Here is a 25,971-nt window from a genome sequence, read left to right on the forward strand (position 1 = left end):
TCCGCACACATTACACACACGGCTCCGCTCCGCACACATTACACACACGGCTCTGCTCCATCCTCCTCTATAACACTAGACATCATCCAGCACAGCAGAGTCCTGCAGACACTGAGAACCCTGGAGCTCCGCCCCTGATCATGTGACTCCTCCCCATGTGACTGATCACATGACGGTGACGTCACACAGGTCCTGTCCGCAGATAGCGTTGCCTCTCTGCAGGTGGAGGTAGGTGTTTTGTGTGTTTCTGTCACTCACTTTTCTGGCGCCACCATATTCCTCAGCGCTGTACAGACATTATCACAATCTAATTCTCCATCAGTCTCTGGAGTGCGGGAGGAAACACGGGGAGAACAGACTTTCTGCAGATGTTCTCCTCTTATTAATGGAGATGATTAACCCTTTATGCTGCTGGTTTGGGGTTGATGATGATGATGATGATGGGAAGAGTTGTAGTTATGATTAGCGATGAGCGAATTTGCTTGGGTCACTGCTTATTCGGCAAACTATAGCGCTTACCAAATAATCTGCATCAGGAACCCGGATACCTGGAGCGCCCAGATAATCAGCTGTCCGGCTCTGCAGCTGCATGTGTCACGGCCTGTTTGTTGGCTCTCCATGCATGTGCCGTGACAGTGACAAAGCCGCTACACACGCAGCTGCAGAGCCGGACAGCTCATTACACTGTGTTACCAAGGTTTTGTCCCTCGTCAATTTTGAGTGTTCCTGATAGATTTTTTCATGCTGATTTCAGAAATGAAATGACTCCAGATTTTTCCTATCACGTCAGGTTTTTGAGAAATGCTACAAAACATTATAATATTCTGTTATAATTCTAAAAACTCATATATGAACTTTTACTGAAACAGTATACTGTATTCTGAATTTTCTACTGAAATAACATAAATCGCTGATCTACACATATGCAAGCACTTTTTTATGTGAATTCCGCGCAGGCTCAAGTGAATCATTCGACTGACCGTGTACGGAGCATACCACATCTCCTGGGCAGGGGAGGAATCAAAAGACAATACTGACATTACAGCAGGGGATCACAGAGGATTAATTTTCCTCTCGTTGATCCAGCAAAGATATTTCTCCCTCCTTTGCATATTAAACTTGGGTTTATGAAGAATTTTGTCAAAGCAATGAACAAAGAATCGGAAGCTTTTACTTACTTGCGACAGAAATTTCCAAGAACAAGTGATGCAAAGATTAAAGAAGGTATTTTTATTGGTCCACAGATCAGAGATATAATGAATGACAGTAGCTTTGATGGTCTTTTGCAAGGTGCTAAACAAGTGGCATGGAGAGCCTTTAACCCCTTAACGACCGCCGATACGCCTTTTAACGGCGGCCGCTAAGGGTACTTAAACCACAGCGCCGTTAATTAACGGCGCTGTGGAAAAAGTGAATAGCGCCCCCCAGAGTCGGATTTTCTCTGGGGTCTCGGTTGCCGAGGGTAGCCGAGACCCCAGAGAACATGATTCGGGGGGTTTTTACCGACCCCCGAGTTGCGATCGCCGGTAATTAACCGTTTACCGGCGGTCGCAACAAAAAAAAAAAAAACGCGATTTGCCGTTTAATTTCTCTGTCCTCCGATGTGATCGCACATCGGAGGACAGAGAAATGTGGTCCCCGATGGCCCCCAATAGCCCCCCAATACTTACCTACCTCCCCCGGTGCTCCTCGTGTCTCCCCATGGGCGCCGCCATCTTTTTTCCGGGAAAAAATGGCGGGCGCACGCGCAGTGCGCCCGCCGCCCGGCACCCGGATGTTCTTTGGGGTCTCGGCTGCCGGGGGTAGCCGAGACCCCAAAGAACATGATCGGGGTCGATTTGCACCGACCCCTGCTTTGCGATCGCCGGTAATTAACAGTTTACCGGCGACCGCAAAAAAAAAAAAAAAAAAAAAAGCGATCAGTTATTTCTCTGTCCTCTGATGTGATCGCACATCAGAGGACAGAGAAATAGGGGGATTCGGGGACCCTAACATACTCACCCGGGGTCCCTGGGTCCTCTTCTGTCTTCTCCTGCCAGCCGGCTTTTTCATCATGGCGGGCGCATGCGCAGTGCGCCCGCCATCTGCTGCCATCTGCCGGCCGGCAGGAGAAGACAAGTTGGGGCTAAAATTAGGGTTAGGGTTAGGGTTAGAGTTAGGGTTAGGGTTAGGGTTGGGGCTAAATTTAGGGTTAGGGCTAGGGTTAGGGTTAGGCTACTTTCACACTAGCGTTTTTTGGCTTCCGTCGCAATGCGTCGTTGGAGAAAAAACGCATCCTGCAAAAGTGCTTGCAGGATGCGTTTTTTCTCCATTGGCTTGCATTAGCGACGCATTGCGACGGATTGCCACATGTCGCATCCGTCGTGCGACGGATGCGTCGTGCTTCGGCGGACCGTCGACACAAAAAAAACTACATGTAACTTTTTTGTGCGACGTGTCCCACATATTTCAGTGCCACGTTCCACGTATTTAAGTGACACGTGCCATGTATCAAAGTGCCACGTGCCACATATTTCAGTGCCACGTATCAAAGTGCCACGTGCCACGTATCAAAGTGCCACGTGCCACGTATCAAAGTGCCACGTGCCACGTATCAAAGTGCCACGTGCCACATATTTCAGTGCCACGTGCCACGTATCAAAGTGCCACGTGCCACGTATCAAAGTGCCACGTGCCACATCTTTCAGTGCCACGTGCCACGTATTTAAGTGACACGTGCCACGTATCAAAGTGCCATGTGCCACATATTTCAGTGCCACGTATCAAAGTGCCACGTGCCACGTATCAAAGTGCCACGTGCCACGTATCAAAGTGCCACGTGCCACGTATTTCAGTGCCACGTATTTAAGTGACACGTATCACGTATAAGTGCCACGTGTCACGTATTTAATTGCCACATATTTAAGTGCCACGTATCAAGATTTTCCATGGAGAACAGACACATCCAGAGATATGTCTGCTCTCCACGGCTGCAGCAACACACTGACAGGAGCCATAGTTCCTGTCGGTGTGTCACTGCGCATGCGCGAGCGAGTTTACCGGCGGTCATTGACCCCGGCACTCTCGCTTAACGGCAGTGCTGCGTGGGAAAGTTCAACGCAGCTGTACTGCTGTTAACCGAGACGCCGGAGTCATTGAACTCCGGAACAGTACGCGATACACTGCTAGGAGCTTCGCTCCTGGCAGTGTATCGCCGGAGAGCAGCCGATCGGCGTGGGAAACTCGTTTTATGGATTCTGCGGACAGGGAGTATGAATTTGGTTTATTATTTTTGGATTTTTTCCTGGAGGATCGAGGGCTTCGCCTACAAGTGTGCTGTTGGTGAGTATATACTCTGTGTTATATGTTGTATGTACTGTGTGTCATGTATGTGTATTGTGTGTAGGTGTTTTGTGTAACTTTACAATTGTGCTAAGTCACCGGACACAGGGACAACTCTCCCATCCTAATACCGGATGGGAGTAGTAGTCCCATACGGCGACTTAGCACAATGGTGGCACTAGCGTCGCATGGGGACACACACACGCACACACACGCACACACACGCACACACACACACACAGAAGGACTCCATGCTGCTTCACTGGGGGGCGGGGGCTTCCCTCTTCCTGTCCGACGTCACGTCCGGTCCTGGGTGTCAACCCCTCCGTACAAAGACGCCGACACCCAGGACAAAGGCGCTGTGTGTGGAAGGTAATATGGGGCCCTAGGGGGATACGCAGACACGCCGCTGCGTAAAGAATTGACATGTCAATTCTTTTTACGCCGGCGTGTTTGCAGACAAAAGCGCCGCGTTTTTTTGCGGTGTGTCTGAACGGCAAAGTGAATTTCTCATTCACTTTGCCGGCAGACGAAAATGACATTGCGCATTTTTGAAAAGCGCCCGCAAAATAGCGCTCAGAAATGCGCTATGTCTGAAAGTAGCCTAAGGCTTCTTTCACACTTGCGTCGGTACGGGGCGGTCGCAATGCGTCGGCCCGATGTACCGACGCACGTTGTGAAAATTGTGCACAACGTGGGCAGCGGATGCAGTTTTTCAACGCATCCGCTGCCCAGTCTATGTCCTGGGGAGGAGGGGGCAGAGTTACGGCCACGCATCCGCGGAAATGGCGGACGCGACGTACAAAAAAAAGGTTACATTGAACTTTTTTTGTGACGACGGGGGCTAAAGTTATGGTTAGGGTTGGGGCTAAAGTTAGGGTTGGGGCTAAAGTTAGGGTTAGAGTTGGGATTAGGGTTAGGGTTTGGATTAGGGTTGGGATTAGTGTTACGTTTGGGATTAGGGTTGGGATTAGGGTTAGGATTAGGGTTAGGGGTGTGTTGGATTTAGGGTTTTGATTAGGGTTATGGTTAGGGTTGAGATTAGGGCTGTTTTGGGGTTAGGGTTGTGATTATCGTTAGGGTTGTGATTAGGATTATGGATCGGGTTGAGATTAGGGTTAGGGCTGTGTTGGGGTTAGGGTTGGAGTTAGAATTGGGGGGTTTCCACTGTTTAGGTACATCAGGGGGTCTCCAAACACGACAGCCAATTTTGCGCTAAAAAAGTCAAATGGTACTCCCTCCCTTCTGAGCTCTGCCGTGCGCCCAAACAGTGGTTTACCCCCACATATGGGGCATCAGCGTACTCGGGATAAATTGGACAACAACTTTTGGGGTCCAATTTCTCCTGTTACCCTTGTGAAAATAAAAACTTGGGGGCTAAAAATCTTTTTTGTTGGAAAAAAATATATTTTTTTATTTTCACTACTCTGCATTATAAATTTCTGTGAAGCACTTGAGCTTTCAAAGTTCTCACCACATATCTAGATAAGTTCCTTAGGGGGTCTAGTTTCCAAAATTTGGTCACTTGTGGGGGTTTCTACTGTTTAGGTACATTAGGGGTCTGCAAACGCAACATAACGCCCGCAGACAATTCTATCAAAGTCTGCATTGCAAAATGGCGCTCCTTCCCTTCCGAGCTCTGCCGTGCGCCCAAACAGTGGTTTACCCCCACATATGGGGTACCAGCATACTCAGGACAAATTGGACAACAACTTTTGGGGTCCAATTTCTCTTGTTACCCTTGTGAAAATAAAAATTTGGGGGCTAAAAAAATCTTTTTTGTGGGAAAAAAAATATTTTTTATTTTCACTACTCTGCATTATAAACTTCTGTGAAGCACTTGGGCATTCAAAGTTCTCACCACATATCTAGATAAGTTCCTTGGGGGGTCTATTTTCCAAAATGGGGTCACTTGTTGGGGGTTTCTACTGTTTAGGTACATTAGGGGTCTGCAAAGGCAACATAACGCCCGCAGACAATTCTATCAAAGTCTGCATTCCAAAATGGCACTCCTTCCCTTCCGAGCTCTGCCATGCGCCCAAACAGTGGTTTACCCCCACATATGGGGTACCAGCATACTCAGGACAAATTGGACAACAACTTTTGGGGTCCAATTTCTCTTGTTACCCTTGTGAAAATAAAAACTTGGGGGCTAAAAAATCTTTATTGTTAAAAAATATATATTTTTTATTTTCACGACTCTGCATTATAAACTTCTGTGATGCACTTGGGCATTCAAAGTTCTCACTACACATCTAGATAAGTTCCATGGGGGGTCTAGTTTCCAAAATGGGGTCACTTTTGGGGGGTTTCTGCTGTTTAGGCACATCAGGGGCTCTCCAAACGCGACATGGCGTCCGATCTCAATTCCAGTCAATTTTGCATTGAAAAGTCAAATGGCGCTCCTTTGCTTCCGAGCTCAGCCATGCGCCCAAACAGTGGTTTACCCCCACATATGGGGTGTCGGCGTACTCAAGACAAATTGTACAACAGCTTCTGGGGTCCATTTTCTCCTGTTACCCTTGGTAAAATAAAAATTTGGAGGCAAAAAGATCATTTTTGTAGAAAAAATGCGATTTTTTTATTTTCACGGCTCTACGTTATAAACTTCTGTGAAGCACCTGGGGGTTTAAAGTGCTCACCACACATCTAGATAAGTTCCTTAAGGGGTCTAGTTTCCAAAATGGTGTCATATGTGGGGGGTCTCTACTGTTTAGGCACATCAGCGGCTCTCCAAACGTGACATGGCGTCCGATCTCAATTCCAGCCAATTCTACATTGAAAAAGTAAAACGACACTCCTTCTCTTCCAAGCTCTGCGGTGCGCCCAAACAGTGGTTTACCCCCATATATGGGGTATCGACGTACTCAGGAGAAATTGCACAACAACTTTTGTGGTCTAATTTCTCCTGTTACCCTTGTGAAAATAAAAATTTGGGGGCAAAAAGATCATTTTTGTAGAAAAAATGAGATTTTTTATTTTCACGGCTCTACGTTATAAACTTCTGTGAAGCACTTGGGGGTTCAAAGTGCTCACCACACATCTAGATAAGTTCCTTGGGGGGTCTAGTTTCCAAAATGGTATCACTTGTGGGGGGTTTCCACTGTTTAGGCACATCAGGGACTCTCCAAACGCGACATGGCATCCGATCTCAATTCCAGCCAATTCTGCATTGAAAAAGTCAAACGGTGCTCCTTCACTTCCAAGCTCTGCGGTGCGCCCAAACAGTGGTTTACCTCCACATATGGGGTATCGACGTACTCAGGAGAAATTGCACAACAACTTTTGTGGTCTAATTTCTCCTGTTACCCTTGTGAAAATAAAAATTTTGGGGCAAAAAGATCATTTTTGTAGAAAAAATGAGATTTTTTATTTTCACGGCTCTACGTTATAAACTTCTGTGAAGCACTTGGGGGTTCAAAGTGCTCACCACACATCTAGATAAGTTCCTTGGGGGGTCTAGTTTCCAAAATGGTGTCACTTGTGGGGGGTTTCCACTGTTTAGGCACATCAGGGACTCTCCAAACGCGACATGGCATCCGATCTCAATTCCAGCCAATTCTGCATTGAAAAAGTCAAACGGTGCTCCTTCACTTCCAAGCTCTGCGGTGCGCCCAAACAGTGGTTTACCTCCACATATGGGGTATCGACGTACTCAGGAGAAATTGCACAACAACTTTTGTGGTCTAATTTCTCCTGTTACCCTTGTGAAAATAAGAATTTGTGGGCGAAAAAATCATTTTTGTGAAAACAAATGCGATTTTTTATTTTCACGGCTCTACGTTATAAACTTCTGTGAAGCACTTGGGGGTTCAAAGTGCTCACCACACATCTAGATAAGTTCCTTGGGGGGTCTAGTTTCCAAAATGGTGTCACTTGTGGGGGGTTTCCACTGTTTAGGCACATTAGGGGCTCTCCAAACGCGACATGGCGTCCGATCTCAATTCCAGCCAATTCTGCATTGAAACAGTCAAACGGTGCTCCTTCACTTCCAAGCTCTGCGGTGCGCCCAAACAGTGGTTTACCTCCACATATGGGGTATCGGCGTACTCAGGAAAAATTGCACAACAAAATTTGTGGTTAAATTTCTGTTTTTACACTTGTGAAAATTAAAAAAAATGGTTCTGAAGTAAAATGTTTGCAAAAAAAAGTAAAATGTTAATTTTTTTCTTCCACATTGTTTTAGTTCCTGTGAAGTACGTAAAGGGTTAATAAACTTCTTGAATGTGGTTTTGAGCAGCTTGAGGGGTGCAGTTTTTAGAATGGTGTCACACTTGGTTATTTTCTATCATATAGACCCCTCAAAATCACTTCAAAGGTGATGTGGTCCCTAAAAAAAACATGGTGTTGTAAAAATGAGAAATTGCTGGTCAACTTTTAACCCTTATAACTCCCTAACAAAAAAAAAAATTGTTTCCAAAATTGTGCTGATGTAAAGTAGACATGTGAGAAATGTTATTTATTAACTATTTTTTGTGACATATCTCTCTGATTTAAGGGCATAAAAATACAAAGTTTGAAAATTGCAAAATTTTAAAAATTTTCGCCATATTTCCATTTTTTTCATAAATAATCGCAAGTAATATCGAAGAAATGTTACCACTAACTTGAAGTACAACATGTCACGAAAAAACAATCTCAGAATCAGCGGGATCCGATAAAGCGTTCCAGAGTTATAACCTCATAAAGTGACACTGGTCAGAATTGTAAAAATTGGCTCGGTCATTAAGTACCAAATTGGCTCTGTCACTAAGGGGTTAAAGACGTGACCTTCAAGTTATTATTATTTATTTATATAGCACCATTGAATTCATGGTTCTGTACATGAGAAGGGGTTACATACAAGTTACAGATATCACTTACAAAAGCAAACTAACAATTACAGACTGATACGGAGGAGCGAGGACCCTGCCCTTGCGGGCTTACATTCTACAGGATGGTGGGGAAGGAGACAATAGGTTGAGGGTTGCAGGAGCTCCGGTGTTGGTGAGGAGGTAGCTCCGGTAGTGGTGACGAGGCAGCAGGGTCAGTGCAGGCTGTAGGCTTTCCTGAAGAGGTGGGTTTTCAGGTTCCGCCTGAAGGATCCAAATGTGGTTGATAGTCAGACGTGTTGGGGCAAAGAATTCCAGAGGATGGGGGATATTCCGGAGAAGTCTTGGAGATGGTTGGGTGAGGAGCGAATAAGTGTGGAGGGGAGAAGGAGGTCTTGGGAGGACCGGAGATTACATGAGGGATGATATCGGGAGATTAGGTCAGAGATATACAGAGGAGACAGGTTATGGATGGCTTTGTAGGTCAGTATCAGTAATTTGAACTTGATACGCTGAGGGAATGGGAGCCAGTGAAGAGATTTGCAGAGGGGAGAAGCGGAGGAGTAGCGAGGAGAGAGATGGATTAGTCGGGCAGCAGAGTTAAGGATGGGACTGGAGAGGTGCAAGGGTGTTAGCAGGGAGGCCACAGAAAAGGATGTTGCAGTAGTCAAGGCGGGAGATGATGAGGGCATGCACAAGCATTTTAGTAGATTGACAAGTGAGGAAAGGACGGATTCTGGAAATATTTTTGAGCTCGAGGCGACAGGAAGTGGAAAGAGCTTGGATGTGCAGTTTGAAGGACAGTGCAGAGTAAAGGGTTACTCCGAGGCAGCGGACGTCCGGTATGGGGGAAAGCGTGATGCCGTTAATTGCGATAGCTAGGTCAGGTAAGGAAGATCTATTATTATTATACATTTTTTATAGCACCATTTATTCCATGGCGCTTTACATGTGAAAAAAGGGGCAAATATAGACAAAATACATTAAACATGAGCAAAAAACAAGGTACATAAGGAGGGAGGACCCTGCCCGCGAGGGCTCACAGTCTTCAGGGGATGGGTGAGGATACACTAGGAGAGGGTAGAGCTGGTTGTGTGGCGGTAAAGTAGGTTGAGGATCACTGCAGGCTGTAGGCTTGTCGGAAGAGGTGAGTCTTCAGGTTCTTTTTGAAGGTTTCTATGGTAGGCGAAAGTCTGATGTGTTGGGGTAGAGAGTTCCAGAGTATGGGGGAAGCATGGGAGAAGTCTTGGATTCGGTTGTGGGAAGAAGAGATGAGAGGGGAGTAGAGAAGGAGATCTTGAGAGGATCGGAGGTTGCGTGTAGGTATGTACCGGGAGACCATGTCACAGGTGTATGGAGGAGACAGGATGGCTTTGTATGTCATTGTAAGGGTTTTGAACTGGAGTCTCTGGGCGATAAGAAGCCAGTGAAGGGCTTGGCATAGGGGAGAGGCTGGGGAATAGCAGGGAGACAGGTAGATTAGTTGGGCAGCAGAGTGTAGGATGGATTGGAGTGGTGCCAGAGGGGAGGCCAGAGAGTAGCAGGTTGCAATAGTCAAGGTGGGAGATGATAAGGGCATGCACTAGTGTTTTTGTGGTGTCGCGGTCAAGGAATGCGCTGATACGGGAAATATTTTTGAGTTTGAGAAGGCAGGAGGAGGCAAGGGCTTGGATATGTGGCTTGAAAGAGAGGGCAGAGTCGAGGATCACCCCGAGGCACCGGGCGTGTGGGACTGGGGAAAGTGAGCAGCCATTGACATTTATGGATAGGTCTGGTGGAGGGGTAGAGTGAGATGGGGGAAAGATGATGAATTCTGTTTTGTCCGTGTTCCGTTTTAGAAAGAGAGCAGAAAAGAAGGCCGAGATAGCAGACAGACAGTGTGGGATTTTGGTAGGTAAGGAGGTGAGGTCAGGTCCGGATAGGTAGATCTGTGTGCCATCGGCGTAGAGATGATACTGCATACCTTGGGATTCTATGAGCTTTCCCAGGCCAAAGGTGTAGATGGAGAAGAGTAGGGGTCCTAGAACAGAGCCTTGAGGAACACCGACAGACAAGGGGCGAAGTGAGGATTCCTATTTCCTGGGGTCGGACCAGGAGGATGAGGGCGATGTGTTATCAGGAGTCAGGAGCGAGGCAGAAGATATCTGTTTCTGTCTGACGATACAGATGAGCTAGTCCAAGTTTCCAGGGACACAATGCAGGTGGAAGAGGTCCCAAAGCCACAGTCCAGACAGGACATAATGTTTGGGGGTCTCAGAGCGCAAAAGCAACGCATGTTCCCAGTGAATGATCACATTTGGGCCATAGTTCTGGAAGAGTGGGAAGATGCCGAGAAGTGCCTACTAGTATCTCGGGACTTTAGGAGACGTCTTCCATTTGATCCGGAGGATACTAAGATGTGAAAAGAAATTCCCAAGACTGACGTGCCTGTAGCTAAGGTTGCCAAAAAGACATCAATCTCTTTTAAAGACTCGTCCAGCTTAAAGGACACTATGGACAGAAAGGCGGATAGCCTCCATAAACAAGCTTGGGAATCGTCAGCGGCTTTAATTAAGACAAATATAGCTGCTACTTCAGTTGCCAGGTCTATGTTTTTGTGGATAGGGCAACTGGAGGAGAATCTAACTAATAAGACGCCGAGGGAGGATATCTTAACTTCCCTTCCCCTCATGCAGTCAGCTATGGCACTTTTGGCAGAAGCGTCTGCCGGATCTGTAAAATTCTCTGCCAGAAATAGCTCTCTTTCCATTGCGGCTTATAGAGCTATTTGGTTTAAAACCTGGTCGGGGGACAGTGCTTCGGAAAATAAGCTTTGCTCCATTCCTTTTTCAGGGTTGAGAGTGTTTGGTCCCACATTAGATGACATTCTAAAGAAGGCCGCTGATAAAAAGCTGGGAGTGAGGGAGCTCATGAAGGTTCGTGTTTCCATCAGGTCCGCAATGCGAGTCTTGAGCCTCATGACGTCCTGTATCCCCTGTGTCTGTTGGGCACAGTCTCACTCAAGAGCCTTGCAGAGGGAAGTCCTGTTAGCCTGGGATCGTCGTTAGTCCTCCCTCAACAAGAAAATATCCTTATCCCCGGCAGGAAACATGTCTCTACTTTGGTGGATTCAGCATGGAAATCTAAAGGTGGGCATTCCTTGGATCACTTCTCCATGTGTGGCGATCACCACAAATGACAGCAAGTGGGGATGGGGAGCGCACCTGGAAGGAAAAATTCTCCATTGAGAGTGGCCGTCGGACATACGATCGAGGTCTTCCAACTACAGAGAACTCTTTGCCGCGTTGGAAGCCCTAAGACGAAATCGAGCACTGTTAAGGTGCCGTCAAGCACGTCAAGATTCTGTCGGACAATATGATGGCGGTTTCCTTCCTGCACCACCAGGGAGGACCCAGATATCGAATGCCCCAGGATCTGGCAAAGGTGATTTATTCCTGGGCAGAAAATACAGTCCTATCAGTGACAGCAGTCCATCTCGAGGGGTCTCAGAATGTCATAGCGGACTACTTGAGCAGACGGAAGGTCTGGTCAAAGAAATGGGAGCTAAACGAGGTGTTCCAGTACTTGTGTCATCTCTGGGGGAGGCCTCGGATAGATCTCTTCGCGACCAGAAAAAATGCAAAGATGGAAAGATTTCACTTGTTGAACCCTTCGGACAAACCAGAAGGCGTCAATGCGCTAAGTCAGAGATGGGGATGGTTCTTCTACGCTTTTCCCCCAGTAGCACTCATTTTTCTCAGAAAGATACAGAAGGATCAAGCGAGGGTACTTCTGATTGCCCCATACTGGCCAAGAAGATGTTGGTTTCCTCTACTGAGGATTATGGCAGTAGAAGAACCGGTACTGCTTCCACAGAGAAAAGATCTCATCCACCAAGGTCCAGTCTTCCATCAGGAAATTAGTTCCCGCTTTTATACCAAAAGTAGCTTCCTACCAAAATTTAAACCAGGAGATTGCTCTACCCTTGTTCTGTGAAAATCCCTCAAATGAGAAGGAGTGGGCCCTGCACGCGTTAGATGTCAGACAGGCTGTCATTGATTACATCAAAGCCACTCATAGTTGGAGGCAGGACCATAATTTGTTCGTCTTGTTTGGGGGGGAAAATAGAGGGAAGAAGGCCTCTAAGGCCACCATCACAAGGTGGTTAACTTCTGCAATTTCCCTAGCCTATCACTCAGAAGGCATCAGCCCTCCTGAGGGCTTAAAAGCCCATTTTACTAGAGCGGTATCAACCTCTTGGGCTAAGAGGGCGGGGGCATCAGTAGACCAAATTTGTAAGGCCGCAACCTGGACCAGGCTGGATACGTTTTGCAGACATAACGAATTATACGTATCTAGCCAACAGACTGCCTTTGGGATAAAGGTTCTCCAGCAGTAATCCCACCCTGAGGAGGGACTTTGGTATTCTCCAGGGTGCTGTCAGGAGGGACGTCCTGTAAAACAGGTATTAGACCTAATTATGTTTCCAGGAGTCCATCCTGACAGCACGGTTAGTTCCGTCCCTGATTATGTTATATGTGGCAAGGTGTGGTACTTGTTAAAACACTGAGGGAATTGGGGTGGGGAGGGCCTTTTAACCTATTGTGTGCTTCCTGTCCCTGTAAGGAGGAGGAGTACGACCTCCAGGGTGCTGTCAGGATGGTGTCCTGGAATCATAATTACCTTTAGGTCTAATACCTATTTTTTTCATAAATAAACGCAAGTAATATCGAAGAAATGTTACCACTAAATAACTACAATATGTCACGATAAAAACAATCTCAGAATCAGTGAAATAAGTTGAAGTGTTCCAGAGTTTTAACCTCATAAACTGACAGTGGTTAGAATTGTAAAAATTGGCCTGGTCATCAAGTACCAAATTGGCTCCGTCACTAAGGGGTTAAACATGTTTCCTTTGTTTACATAATTTTTTTCCTTTCAGGATCTTACAATAAAGAATCCTCTGCTGATAACGTCTCTGTGGGAATCTTCCTGATTAATGTGTCAGAGATGAATAAGGACAGAGGCAAAATGGCAGAGAGGATAATAAACCTCACCCTAGAGATCATCTTCCATCTTACCGGAGAGGTGAGAGGCTCTGATGTCATCACATGACCTCATTATCTATGGGAATAATGGGATATGACCGGGGAGGTGAGAGGCTCTGATGTCATCACATGACCTCATTATCTATGGGAATAACGGGATATGACCGGAGAGGTGAGAGGCTCTGATGTCATCACATGACCTCATTATCTATGTGAATAACAGGGGATATGACCGGAGAGGTGACGGATTCTGGAGATGTCTGTAGTGATATAATTAATGTCTCCACACTCAGGATTACACAGTAGTGAAGACCTCTAGTGATCGCTGTCAGGCCCCTGTGTCTGAAGGACGCGGAAGACCCCTGAGCCCAATCCCGGTGCCTCCACCTCACCCCCAGATACATGAGGACATCAATGACCAGAAGATCCTAGAACTCACCAACAAGATGATTGAGCTGCTGACTGGAGAGGTGACACTGCTAGGAATGCTGGGACATTATACAATCTGGCACTGGAGAATTCTGGGTGATGACGGTATGATTGTGTGTCAGGTTTCTATAAGATGTCAGGATGTCACTGTCTATTTCTCCATGGAGGAGTGGGAGTATCTAGAAGGACACAAGGATCGGTACCAGGAGGTGATGATGGAGGAGCACCGGCCCCGCACATCACCAGGTAATAGACAGGACTAAATACACACAGCCTATAATTCTCTGTATGTAATAATGATGTCAGTCCTGTCTGTGTCTCCTCAGTTCTCTCCAGAAAGAGGACAACCCCAGAGAGATGTCCCGCTCCTCCTCCTCCACAGGACCATCAGGTAGGTGGAGATCTCCCTATGATGTGTAGACGGCTGTGACGTCCTTGTGTTCAGTCTTGTTTTCTCCTCCAGAATTATATGATTTATACTTGTGTAATGAGAGCGGTGGAGACGGCAGGATCACAGCTGACCACAGACATCACATGTCCGGATCTTCTCACCATTATTCCCGGGGACTTCTCCCATCATCGGGGACTTTTACAATATTTGTTTTGCAGCTTTTGGATCTGGATAAAGATCTGAACAATATTAATGGTCCAGAGAGAAATGTGAGGGGTGATCAGCGGTGTCAAGAGGAGACCCCTAATGTGAGGGGCGATCAGCGGTGTCAAGAGGAGACCCCTAATGTGAGGGACAATAAGCGGAGTAAAGAGGAGACCCCTAATGTGAGGGACAATAAGCAGTGTATAGAGGAGACCCCTAATGTGAGGGGCGATCCGCGGTGTAAAGAGGAGACCCCTAATGTGAGGAACGATCAGCGGTGTAAAGAGGAGACCCCTAATGTGAGGGACAATCAGTGGTGTGAAGAGGAGACCCCTAATGTGAGGGACGATCAGTGGTGTGAAGAGGAGACCCCTACAGATCACTGCCCAGGTGAGGGTCTTTAGATGAATATTAACTTTCAGCACAATGTGAATTGATAATGATGTGTTCCCGTTATATGTGGGGTCACAGGTCGTCATTTATAATATGGATGATAATCTACAGCTGGAGATGAATTATACTTATGTGAGCGGCCGATTTCTTCGTCATCTGATGTCAGTTCCGATGAAGGAAAAGTATTTGTCCAATTTGGTACTAAGAAAGCATTAGCTCCTATTGGGGCTCATACTCATCTGCGAGAAAAACAGACAAGTGCAAGCTGAAAAATCGGCTTGCACTCTGACTAATGTTAAGCTAAGGGTCACAGCTCACCTGCGATTTGTTTCTCAGCTCCGATCGGACTGAGAAAAAAAATTGCAGCATGATGCGAGAGGCCGTATATTTTGGACAAGACTTACCAATACAAGTCAATAAGTTTGAGAAAAAAAATTGCACAGCCCACGGACCATGCATGTGTTGTCCGATTTTTACACACATTTCATCAGCCTCGTACAGTAAATTCACAGCGTACCCATCAGAATATAATATATACATAGATAGCTAGAGAGATGTCAGTGACATTTAGTGCAATACATGTATTTAAGTCCTAAATAAATTAATTACAGAGGATATCCGGGACTTTTAAATAAAAAGGCATCTAGTTACTAACCGAAGCAACTACCTCCCTGTTGTACCCTGCGCTGGTCATTGACCGCACCTGCCAGAGATTCAGCTACTCCCGGTCAACAGAGCAGTAGTTTCTCTTCCTGTTGACAGGCCAGGACTTCTGGTGTTATGCTGATTGACACCCGGCTTCCCACAATTAGGCAGCGGGAGTCGGCTGTCAATCAGCATGACACCAGTAGTCCCGGGCCTGTCAACAGGAAGAGAAACTGCTGTTCTGTTGACAGGGAGCAGCTCAATCTCTGGCAGGAGCGGTCAATGATCAGCTTCGGGTACAGCAGACAGGTAGTTGCCTGTGTTAGCAACCACATGTCTTTTTTTGTAAAGTTCTAGATAACCTCTTTAAAGAAAAAAATGGCGTTGGATCCCCCCCAAATTTTAATAACCAGCAGCGGGAAAGCCGACAGCTGGGGGCTAATGTTTATAGCCTGGAAAGGGGGTAATAACCATCGAGCTTCCCAGGCTATTAATATCAGCTCACAGCTGTATACTTAGCCTTTACTGTTTATTACAAAGGGGCCCCCCAAAAAAAGAAATGAGGCATCTCTATACTTATTAACTAGGAAAGGCTAGGCAGACAGCTGTGGGCTGATATTAATAGGCCAGGAAGGGGCCATGGATATTGGCCCCGTCACGGACTAAAAACCTCAGCTCTCAGCAGCCCCAGAAATGGTGAATCCACAAGATGCGCCAATTCTGGTGCTTAGCCTACGCTCTTGCCACTTGCCCTGGTGCAGTGGCAAGTAGGGTAATAGTTTTGGGGTTGATGTCAGCTTTGTATTGGCAGCTGATATCAAGCCCAGGGGTTAGTAATGAGAGAAGTCTGTAAGACAACCCATTACTAACCCCATAGTGAGATTGTAAAAGTCATTTGCATGACTTTAAGACCAGTTTTACTGCATATTTACACCCTCTTGTACATCTGCATACTACACGGGCCCTTGTCCCAATATTTTCTGGACTGATTTTTAGGTCCTCCTTTATTTTTCAAATCAAAATTAATATCCCATGGAAGTCTGGATTTTGAATGATTTTCAAAATCAAAGCGCAAAATAAAATTACAGGCTGATGCAACATCAGTGGAAATGCCTCAAGGCAAGGAAATGATGCTCAGTAGTGTGTGTGGCCGCCACGTTCTTGTATGACCTCCATGCATTGCCTGGGCATGCTCCTGCTGAGTCGGCGGATGCTCCTCAGAGCTTTCCTCCCAGACCTGGAGTATAGCATCAGACAACTCCTGGACAGTCTGTGATGCAATATGACGTTGGTGGATGGAAGAAGACATGATGTCCCAGATGTGCTTGATTGGATTCAGGTCTGGGGAATCGGCAGGCCAGTCCATAGCATTAATGCCTTCATCATGCAGGAACTGCTGACACACTTCAGCCACGAGGCCTAGCGTTGTCATGCTTCAGAAGAAACCCAGGGCACCTGCATATGGTCTCGCAGTGGGTCTGAGGATCTCATCAGGGTATCTAATGACAGTCATGGTACCTCTGGCTAGCACATGGAGGGCTGTGCGGCCCTAAAAAGAAATGTCTCTCCAAACCATTACTGACCCACTGCAAAACCGGTCATGCTGGAGGATGTTGCAGGCAGCCAGAACGTTGTCCACAGCATCTCCAGACTCTTGTCACATCTGCTCAGTGTGAACCTGCTCGATGCTGGATGTGAATATAATGAGTACTTGTGGACACTGGACCCTCATGGAGTCTGTTTCTTACAGTCTGAGCAGACACATGGATGTTAGTGGCCTGCTGGAGATCATTTTGCAGGGCTCTGACACTGCTCCTCCCGTTCATCCTTGCACAAAGGAGGAGGTGGTGGTCCTGCTGCTGGATTGTTTCCCTCCTACAGCCCCCTCCACATCTCCTTGTGTACTGGCCTGTCTTCTAGTATCTGTTCCATGCTCTGGACACTGTGCTGACAGACACAGCTACCATTCTTGCCACAGCTCGCATTGATGTGCCATCCTGGATGAGCTGCACTGTCTGAGTAACTTCTTTGAGTTGTAGACACCGCATTATGCTACTGTACAGTACCTCTAGGGGTGAGAGCAATGACAAAATGCAACAGTGACCAAAAAGGATGAGAACATTGAAATGGTCTGTGGTTACCCCCCACAGAAACACTCTCTTATAGGAGTTGTCTTGTTAATTGCTTATCATTTCTACCTGTTGTCTGTTATATTTCCACAACAGCAGGAGAAATTGATTCACAATCAGTGTTGCTTCATAACTGGACATGTTGATTTCACAGAAGCGTGACTTGGAGTTACTTTGTGTTAGCTTAAGGCCATGTTCACACTTTGCGGGTTTTACCGCGGATCCGTGGCGATTTTGATGCTGCGGGTCCGCAGCAGTTTCCATAGCGTTTACATTTACATGTAAACCCTATGGAAACCGCAATCCGCTGTGCACATGCTGCGGGAAAAACCGCGCAAAAACGCAGCGGTTTACATTCCGCAGCATGTCACTTCTTTGTGCAGAATCGCTGCGATTCTGCACACATAGGAAAGCATTGATCCGCTAACTTCCCGCATGGGGCTGTGCCCACGATGCGGGAAGTAAGTGGATCATGTGCAGATGGTACCCGGGGTGGAGGAGAGGAGACTCTCCTCCAGGCCCTGGGAACCATATTAGTGTAAAAAAAAAGAATTAAAATAAAAAATAATGATATACTCACCTCTCAGCGCTGCACGCGGCCGTCCGGTATCAGGGTTGGTGTGCGAGCAGGACCTGCGGTGACGTCGTGGTCACATGATCGTGACGTCACGAAGGTCCTTCTCGCACAGCATCTTTGGAACCGGACCGCCGCGTGCAGCGCCGAGGAGATCGGGACGTCAGAGGGTGAGTATAAACCATTTTTTATTATTTTTAACATTACTATTGATGCTGCATATTGCTGCATATGCAGCATCAATAGTATAGGAGTAAACCCGCAGCGGAAACCGCAAAACAAACCGCGATAAATCTGCAGGGATAACCGCAGCGGTTTTGCCCTGCAGATTTATCAAATCCGCTGCGGGAGAACCCGCAGAGGACCCCGCAAAGTGTGCACATAGCCTAAGTGTTCCCTTTATTTTTTTAAACAGTGTATAAATAAATATATAGTGTATAAATAAATATATACTGTATATATAGCTAAAAAAAATTGTATATGGCAAGTACAAAAGGTAGCTTCCTCCTCAGACACTGCTGTTCAGGTTAGAATATGTTAAGTCAGTTCATTTGTGACTGCAGTGCTAGAAACAATGGTGACCACACTGGAGATGTGCACGAAGAAAAGCAGCCTGAAAAAAATATTTAAAAGTCAATCATCGGGGAAAATGTTCAACAATCAACCATGCTCATTACAGTGAGACGCTCGCTGAAAGAAAAAATTTGGTCAAATTTCAGAGGATTGCTATCCAAGGATGTTGTGCTGTTGCACGATAACATGGATTCCCTGAAAGAAGCCCAAAGCTGATGAAGCTTCACGTCTTAAGAAGAGGTGAAGACAGCAGTTAGGCTACGTTCACATTTGCGTCAATGTGTTGCGTCGGCGACGCATCGGCGACGCAACGCACAACACATGCAAAACGCATTGTTTTGTGACGCATGCGTCCTTTTTTTGCTTGATTTTGCACGCACAAAAAATGCAATGCGTCCTCTGTGCCCTGACGCGTGCGCCGCAGTGAAGCATGCGTCACAAAACGCAAGTGCAACGCATGTCCATGCGCCCCCATGTTAAATATAGGGGCGCATGACGTATGCGTCGCCGCAGCGGTGCCCGACGCTGCGTCGCCCAACGCTAATGTGAACGTAGCCTTACTTCCTCGCAGCTCAGTCTAAAATATGTTTTAATGAGGACATACAAAAGCTTCTTAACAGATGGATAAAGGGCATCGATAAAGAGATTGTCGGAAAAAATATGTTATTTGTCTTTTCTGAAAGTTCGTTAAAATGAATCGTACAACAATAGGGACGATGATGTCTGACTCTCACCATTCGTACATACACCAGATGAATCTCATCACACTTACTCAGTATGGTTAAAGACCGTTCCCCTCCTGATACAAGAAAGTCATCCACCAGGCAACAATATAGGTGACTCAAAGGGTGAAGATGGTCTCTATAATGGAAGTGGCTTAATGGTCGAAATGGCCAGAATTAGTGCAGCTTTGATGAATTTACTGTTTTCTCTGAGCTAGATGGAGCAGTGCTCAGAATACCAACCTGTGTATAACCCTGCCCACATCCCTGATTGCCAGCAAGTTACCAATCAGTGGTGGGGATGTGGTTACGCAGATTAGCTAGACTGCCTGGCACATAACACCTAATCCTGCAGTGATCATCTCCTGCTGATAAAACCTTTTTGACAGATTCCCGTTAACTATTTTTATTCTTTATTTTTTTAGTCTGACTAGGGGAATACAAAGAAATTAACAGGAATACAAATATGATGGTGATAGGACCTTCATGATGGGACCTTCATTAGTCCCCGGGCTCCAATAGTAAACAATCAGCGCCATACATCTAAATGATTAAACAGCGGCATCTGAATGGTTAAATGGCAGTAACTGGAGCTAGCTCAGGTCTCTACTTTTACAGGCAGGAGTTGGCTGTATAACTTCTTCCCACTTCTATGCTAAAGTGCATGTATGTGATTGGTGAGACTGATACTGCCTCATCGATTTCACTGAAAGATTGACTTAGGATTCTCCACTAAGCATTTTAACATGAAAAGAGTTGTGACAGACAGATGTAACATGAAAATGTCTTCAACACATACAGTCATGGCCAAAATTGTTGGCACTCTTTAAACTGTACCAGAAAATGAAGTATTTCGCCACGACAGTCATTGCAATTATATACATTTTGTTATACACATGATAATTTCCTTTGTGTGTATTTGAGCAACACAAAAAAAAAAAAAAGAGAAAAAATGGCATAATTTCACACAAAACCTCAAAAATGAGCAGGACAAAATTGTTGGTACACGTTCTTTGGGATAAATAACTGCAATCGATTGTTTCTTCTTCTTTTGTAAATTGCTCCTGGTCTCTCATATGTGTAGGCGCTTTCTACCAATGTGTAATAATTATAGGGGATAATTCAGGAGACTCTTTGCGTGGAACAAGACAACAGTTTTATAAGTGGTAAAGTTTATATTATCACACGGTGATTCAAGCAGGTGCAGAGAGAAACTCAAGTCCACAACACTTGGTGCAAATAACAAACGCAGCTTAGCAGTCAATAGGAAACTTCAGAGGTAGATGCAAACAAACAGAAAGTCTATGAAGCACAGTTATACTTGAGGAAACTTGACACGAATAGATCCTTGACTTAGTCCAGACACAGATAGATATGCTATTAGGCTAGGTTCACATTGCGTTAGGGCAATCCGTTTAGCGCTAGCGGATTGCGCTAACGCAATGTATTTGTAGGGGTCGCGTTAACGTCCCCGCTCTCGCAGATCGGGGATCTGCGAGAGCGGGGAACGGACCTCGGGCGCGCCACGGACGCTGCAAGCAGCGTCCGAGGCGCGCCACAAAAGAACGGCACATCGCTAGCGCGAGCCGAAAAAGGCACGCGCTAGCGATGCGCTTCAGGCAGAAACAACATTGCTGTCAATGGGTGCGCTAACGGACCCGTTGCACGGCGTTAATTGCGACATTTTCGCCGTGCAACGCTGTCCGTTAGCGATCACCCAATAACGCAATGTGAACCTAGCCTTAGGCAGTTCAAATCATATCTTAGCTCAACCAGGGAGGCCTGGTTAATAGTCTCAGGTTTTGCAGAGCAGAAACAGCTTACATGTCCAGCAAATGCAGATGGAAGTAACACGAGCAGCAGATGAAGGAAGATTACTGAACACTGGTGTATGCAGCAGGAACTCAGAGCAGAGTGGCAGGATCTCCAACACAGGTTCACAGGAGCAGGTGCAAGGCCAGGTTGTAATCAGGAGCTGAATGCAAAGCAGAATAATCTAGCACAGACTGAAGGCTGGGGTGGAGTTTTATAGCAGGAAGACAAGTGCACGAGACCAAAGACGCCATGTTGGAATAGGGCAGTAATGCACAAAAGGTAAAAAATGTTCAGAGTCCTGACACAATGGCAATTTTAATATCTCTCCACACGTGCTCAATGGGATTTAGGTCCGGATTCATTGCTGCAACTTCAGAACGCTCTAGCGCTTTGTTTCCATCCATTTCTGAGGACTTCTTCACGTCTATTTGGGGTCATTGTCCTGCTGGAAAACCCATGACCTAGGACACAAACCCAGCTTTCTGAGACTGGGTCCAAAATCTTTTGGTAATCTTCAGATTTCATGATGCCATGCACACAGTCAAGGTACACAGTGCCAGAGGCAGCAAAACAACCCAAAACATCGATGACCCACGAACATATTGGACTGTAGGTCCTGTGTGCTTCTTTTGTAGGCCTCATTTCGTTTTGGTAAGCAGTACAATGATGTGCTTTACTAAAAGCTCCATCTTAATTTCATCTCTCCACAAGACACTTTTCCAGTAGGATTTTGACTTACTCACCTACATTTTATGTCTCTGTGCGGGGTCCTCCTGTGTCTTCTACATCATTTAATTTCATTCACATGTGGACGGATAGTTCGCACTGACACTGATGCATCTTGAGCCTGCAGGACAGCATGAATTTCTTTGGAGCTTGATTGGAGCTGCTTATGCACCATCCTGCGGTGCAACCTTTCTTTAATTTTTCTCTGCCGTTCACGTCCAGGGAGACTAGATACAGTGCCATGGGCTGTAAACTTCTTGATTATCTTGCACACCATGGAAAAAGTAGCAATATATCTGGAGATGGACTTGTAACCTTGAGATTGTTAATATTCCTCAACAGTTTTGATTCTCAAGTCCTCAGACAGTTCTCTTCTCCTCTTTCTGTTATGTTTAGTGCAAATATTGAGTCAACTTCTCTTTTTATCTCGTTTCAGGTGTGATTTTCATATTGCCCACACCTGTTATTTGCCACAGGCAAGTCTGAATGAGCATCAATTGCTTGAAACAATGTTGCCTTAGCCACCATTTTGGAAAGGTGACAACAATTTTGTTTGGCCCATTTTTGGGGTTTTGTGTGAAATTATGTCCAATTTACCTTTTTTTTTCTCTTTGTTTTGTGTTGTTCCAACACAAACAAAGGACATAAACGTGTATAACAAAATGTGCAATTGCAATAATTTTCGGGGAGAGATACTTCATTTTCTCAAGGAGGCCAACACTTTCAGCCTTGGCTGTAGGTGGAAAACTGTCTGGTATCAAAATATAGTGACATTGTGGTCTGGGATTATGATCTGTTTTGCAACCAGATATTTTAGTCACTTAATAAATGAACCTAGCTATATATTTGTTAATTGTAGTGTCATAAAACTTCAACATAATTCATAAGGCTATATTATTGACGAGAAATTATATAATAAGTTTCATTTTTTTGCAGATGACTTTACTGGGAGCTCAGAGGGACATCAAAAATCTTCATATTTTAAAGAAGATGATTGTACTATCATACAATATGCATATGAAGAGAATGCCAATACTGAAGATATACACTCAGCCCCTCACAGCAAAGATGTATCTTCTGATACTTTTAATTGGGTCATTTCTCCTGATTCAACACAAACTATAAAGCAAAATAGAAGTTATGGAAAGGATGTTAGGAATCAAAAGGTGCCCATAGGAGGGAAGCCATATTCATGTTCAGAATGTGGCAAAGTATTTACCCAGAAATCTGGTCTGGTTATACATTGGAGAATTCACACAGGGGAGAAGCCATATTCATGTCCAGAATGTGGGAAATGTTTCACCCAAAAACCTACTCTTATTACACATCAAAGAATTCACACAGGGGAGAGGCCATTTTCATGTCAGCAATGTGGAAAATGCTTTACCCAAAAATCAGATCTTTTTAGACATAAGAAAATTCACACAGAAGACACAAGAGAAAAGCCACATTCATGTTCAGAATGTGGGAAATGTTTTGACCAGAAATCATATCTTGTTAGACATCAAAGAATTCACACAGGGGAGAAGCCATTTTCATGTTTAGAATGTGGGAGATGTTTTACCCAAAAAAATATTCTTAATGGACATCTAAGGATTCACACAAAGGAGAAACCATTTTCTTGTTCAGAGTGTGGGAAATGTTTTAACCAGAAACATATTCTTATTGTACATCAAAGAATTCACACTGGGGAAAAGCCATTTTCATGCAAAGAATGTGGAAAATGTTTTGCCCAGAAATCAGATGTAATTAGACATCATAGAATCCACAAAGGTGAAAAGCCATATTCATGTTCAGAATGTGGGAAATGTTTTAACCAGAAACACATTCTTAATGGACATCAAAGAATTCACACAGGAGAGAAACCATTTTTATGTTCAGAATGTGGAAAATGTTTTAGCATGAAACCAGAACTTATTAGACATCATAGAAGCCACACGGGGGAGAAGCCATTTTCATGTTCAGAATGTGGGAAATGTTTTAACTATAAGCATAGTCTTATTGGGCATAAAAGAACTCACACAGGGGAGAAGCCATATTCATGTTCAGAATGTGGAAAATGTTTTAATTGGAAATCACATCTTGTTGTACACTTAAAATTTCATACAGGGGAGAAGCCATTTTCAAGTACCGAACATAAAAAATTCTTTACAGGGAAACCTGATCTTGTTAAACATGAGAAAATTCACAAAGTAGAAAAGCAATTTTCATGTTCACAATGTGGAAAATGTTTTAGCCAGAAACATATTCTTATTAGACATCACACAATTCACACAGGAGAGAAGCCATATTCATGCTCAGAATGTGGGAAAAGTTTTAACCAAAAACATATTCTTATTGGACATAAAAGAACTCACACAGGGGAGAAGCCATTTTCATGTTCAGAATGTGGAAAATGTTTTGCCGTGAAACCAAATCTTGTTAAGCATCAGAGAATTCACACAGTACAAAAGTCATTTTCATGTTCACAGTGTGGAAAATGTTTTAAGCAGAAATATATTCTTATTAGACATCAGAGGATTCACACAGTGGAGAAGCCATTTTCATGCCCAGAATGTGGAAAATGCTTTATCCATAAATCAGATCTTGTTAGACATGAAAGAATTCACACAGGGGGAAGCCAGTTACCTGTTTAAAATACAGAAAATGTTGCACTGGTAAATCGGATATTTTTTAGCAACAGGAAACTCCACTGTCAAGTTTAAAATGTGGGAAATGTTATAGTTTTAGATCAATTGATTGAGAATTATCAACATCTTATTTATGGGAGAAGCCATTTTTGTGTTAAAGATTACATTAAAGAATGAAATCCGCTCCTTGTTGTACATCAATGTACAGTCGTGGGTAAATGTTATCAGTATGACACAAGTTTTGGTTTTCACACATTTTTGGTGCTTTCATGTTTTTCGCTCTCTTAAGTTAATGTTTCTCTGGTTACCGACAGACAATTATAAACATTTAATAAGTTTTTATATTTTTATTGCCCAATCCATGAACTTCTTGTGATGCCACAATATTCCCAGCACTGCCCCTTATTTATCCAGACTTCTGCCCTTCACCGTGGCAGCTGGATATCGGCTTCTGGGCAGATCCTGACTGATGGACGCCTGTTCTTGTCCCATCAATGGTTAGAGTTTATCACAATTTCTGGATTTTTGTTTGTTTGAAGTGGATACTTCACACTAGACCTTGGAAATCAACTGTGTTTTATCAAGACCAAAGTCAGCACCGCCGTCTAACAGGAAATTTTAGAGGACTTAATGCTTCCCTCTGCCGATAAGCTTTTTGGAGATGGAAATTTAATTTTCCAGTAGAAGTTGGCATCCGTCCACACTGCCAAAAGTACCAATACCTGGTTTACAAACAACAGTGTCACTGTGCTTGATTGGCAGCAAACGCTCCTGACCTTAATACCATAGAGAATCTATAGAATATTGTCAAGAGGAAGGTGAGAGACCCCAGACCCAACAATGCAGACGAGCTGAAGGCTGCTATCAAAGCAACCTGGGCTTCCACTCTATATAATATGAGTCTCACTTTTTTTAAATTAAAGAACTGAAATAAATTAACTTTTTGATGATATTCTAATTTTGTGAGAGGCACCTGTATGTCAGACTTTTGTAACAGATTGTGTGGTGAAATATGTATATTTATGGCCGGCAGTTAACTAGCATCTGTCATTAGGCTGCAGGTCTCACCAAGGTGATAATATGTGTTATCCTGAGAAAAGGCAGTTTTCCTGTTCTCACACCACAGGGGGCCTTCCTGTGAACACACAGAATTGGAAACATTTAACACCTTTGATGTCTTAAAGGCAGATGCCAAATGTGACCTAGTGCAGCCTGTCAATTTCTATTTACTATGAGAAAGAAAGGTTACACAAAGAGTGTTCAGAGTAAAATAATGTATTCATTGGTAAAATGGCCGGGATCCAGTCACAACCCAGGAATTAGAATATTAACACGAGAGGCTAGTCTAGAAATCTGATCTCCAAGTTTAATCTATAAATTAGGCCTTCACACATAGAAACCATGTCACAGACAGAGGGATTGCCAAGCTGGTGTGAACCATTCCATATCCATCCCCCCTCAGGGAGCAGAAAGCAGACTACAAAGTTAAATATTTCTGTAAGTTTTCTCACTTTTATTTTTATAACTGTTTTGCATATTTGTATGTCACTTTTTATTATCATATTTTTATATCTTTTATTG

The 25,971-nt window shown here is 44.7% G+C and overlaps 1 protein-coding gene across 1 annotated transcript; it reads left to right on the forward strand.

Annotated features, from left to right (window-relative positions):
* Positions 1 to 25,971, forward strand: LOC143802715 (uncharacterized). Its single transcript, XM_077281349.1, has 7 exons — positions 1 to 228; positions 13,054 to 13,199; positions 13,453 to 13,629; positions 13,711 to 13,834; positions 13,915 to 13,979; positions 14,198 to 14,573; positions 22,697 to 25,971. Exons 2-7 carry the CDS (start codon positions 13,122 to 13,124, stop codon positions 24,394 to 24,396), a joined length of 2,520 nt encoding a protein of 839 aa, XP_077137464.1. The 5' UTR covers positions 1 to 228; positions 13,054 to 13,121; the 3' UTR covers positions 24,397 to 25,971.

This window comes from Ranitomeya variabilis, chromosome 1 (genome assembly GCF_051348905.1).
Source record: "Ranitomeya variabilis isolate aRanVar5 chromosome 1, aRanVar5.hap1, whole genome shotgun sequence".
NCBI lineage: Eukaryota > Metazoa > Chordata > Amphibia > Anura > Dendrobatidae > Ranitomeya > Ranitomeya variabilis.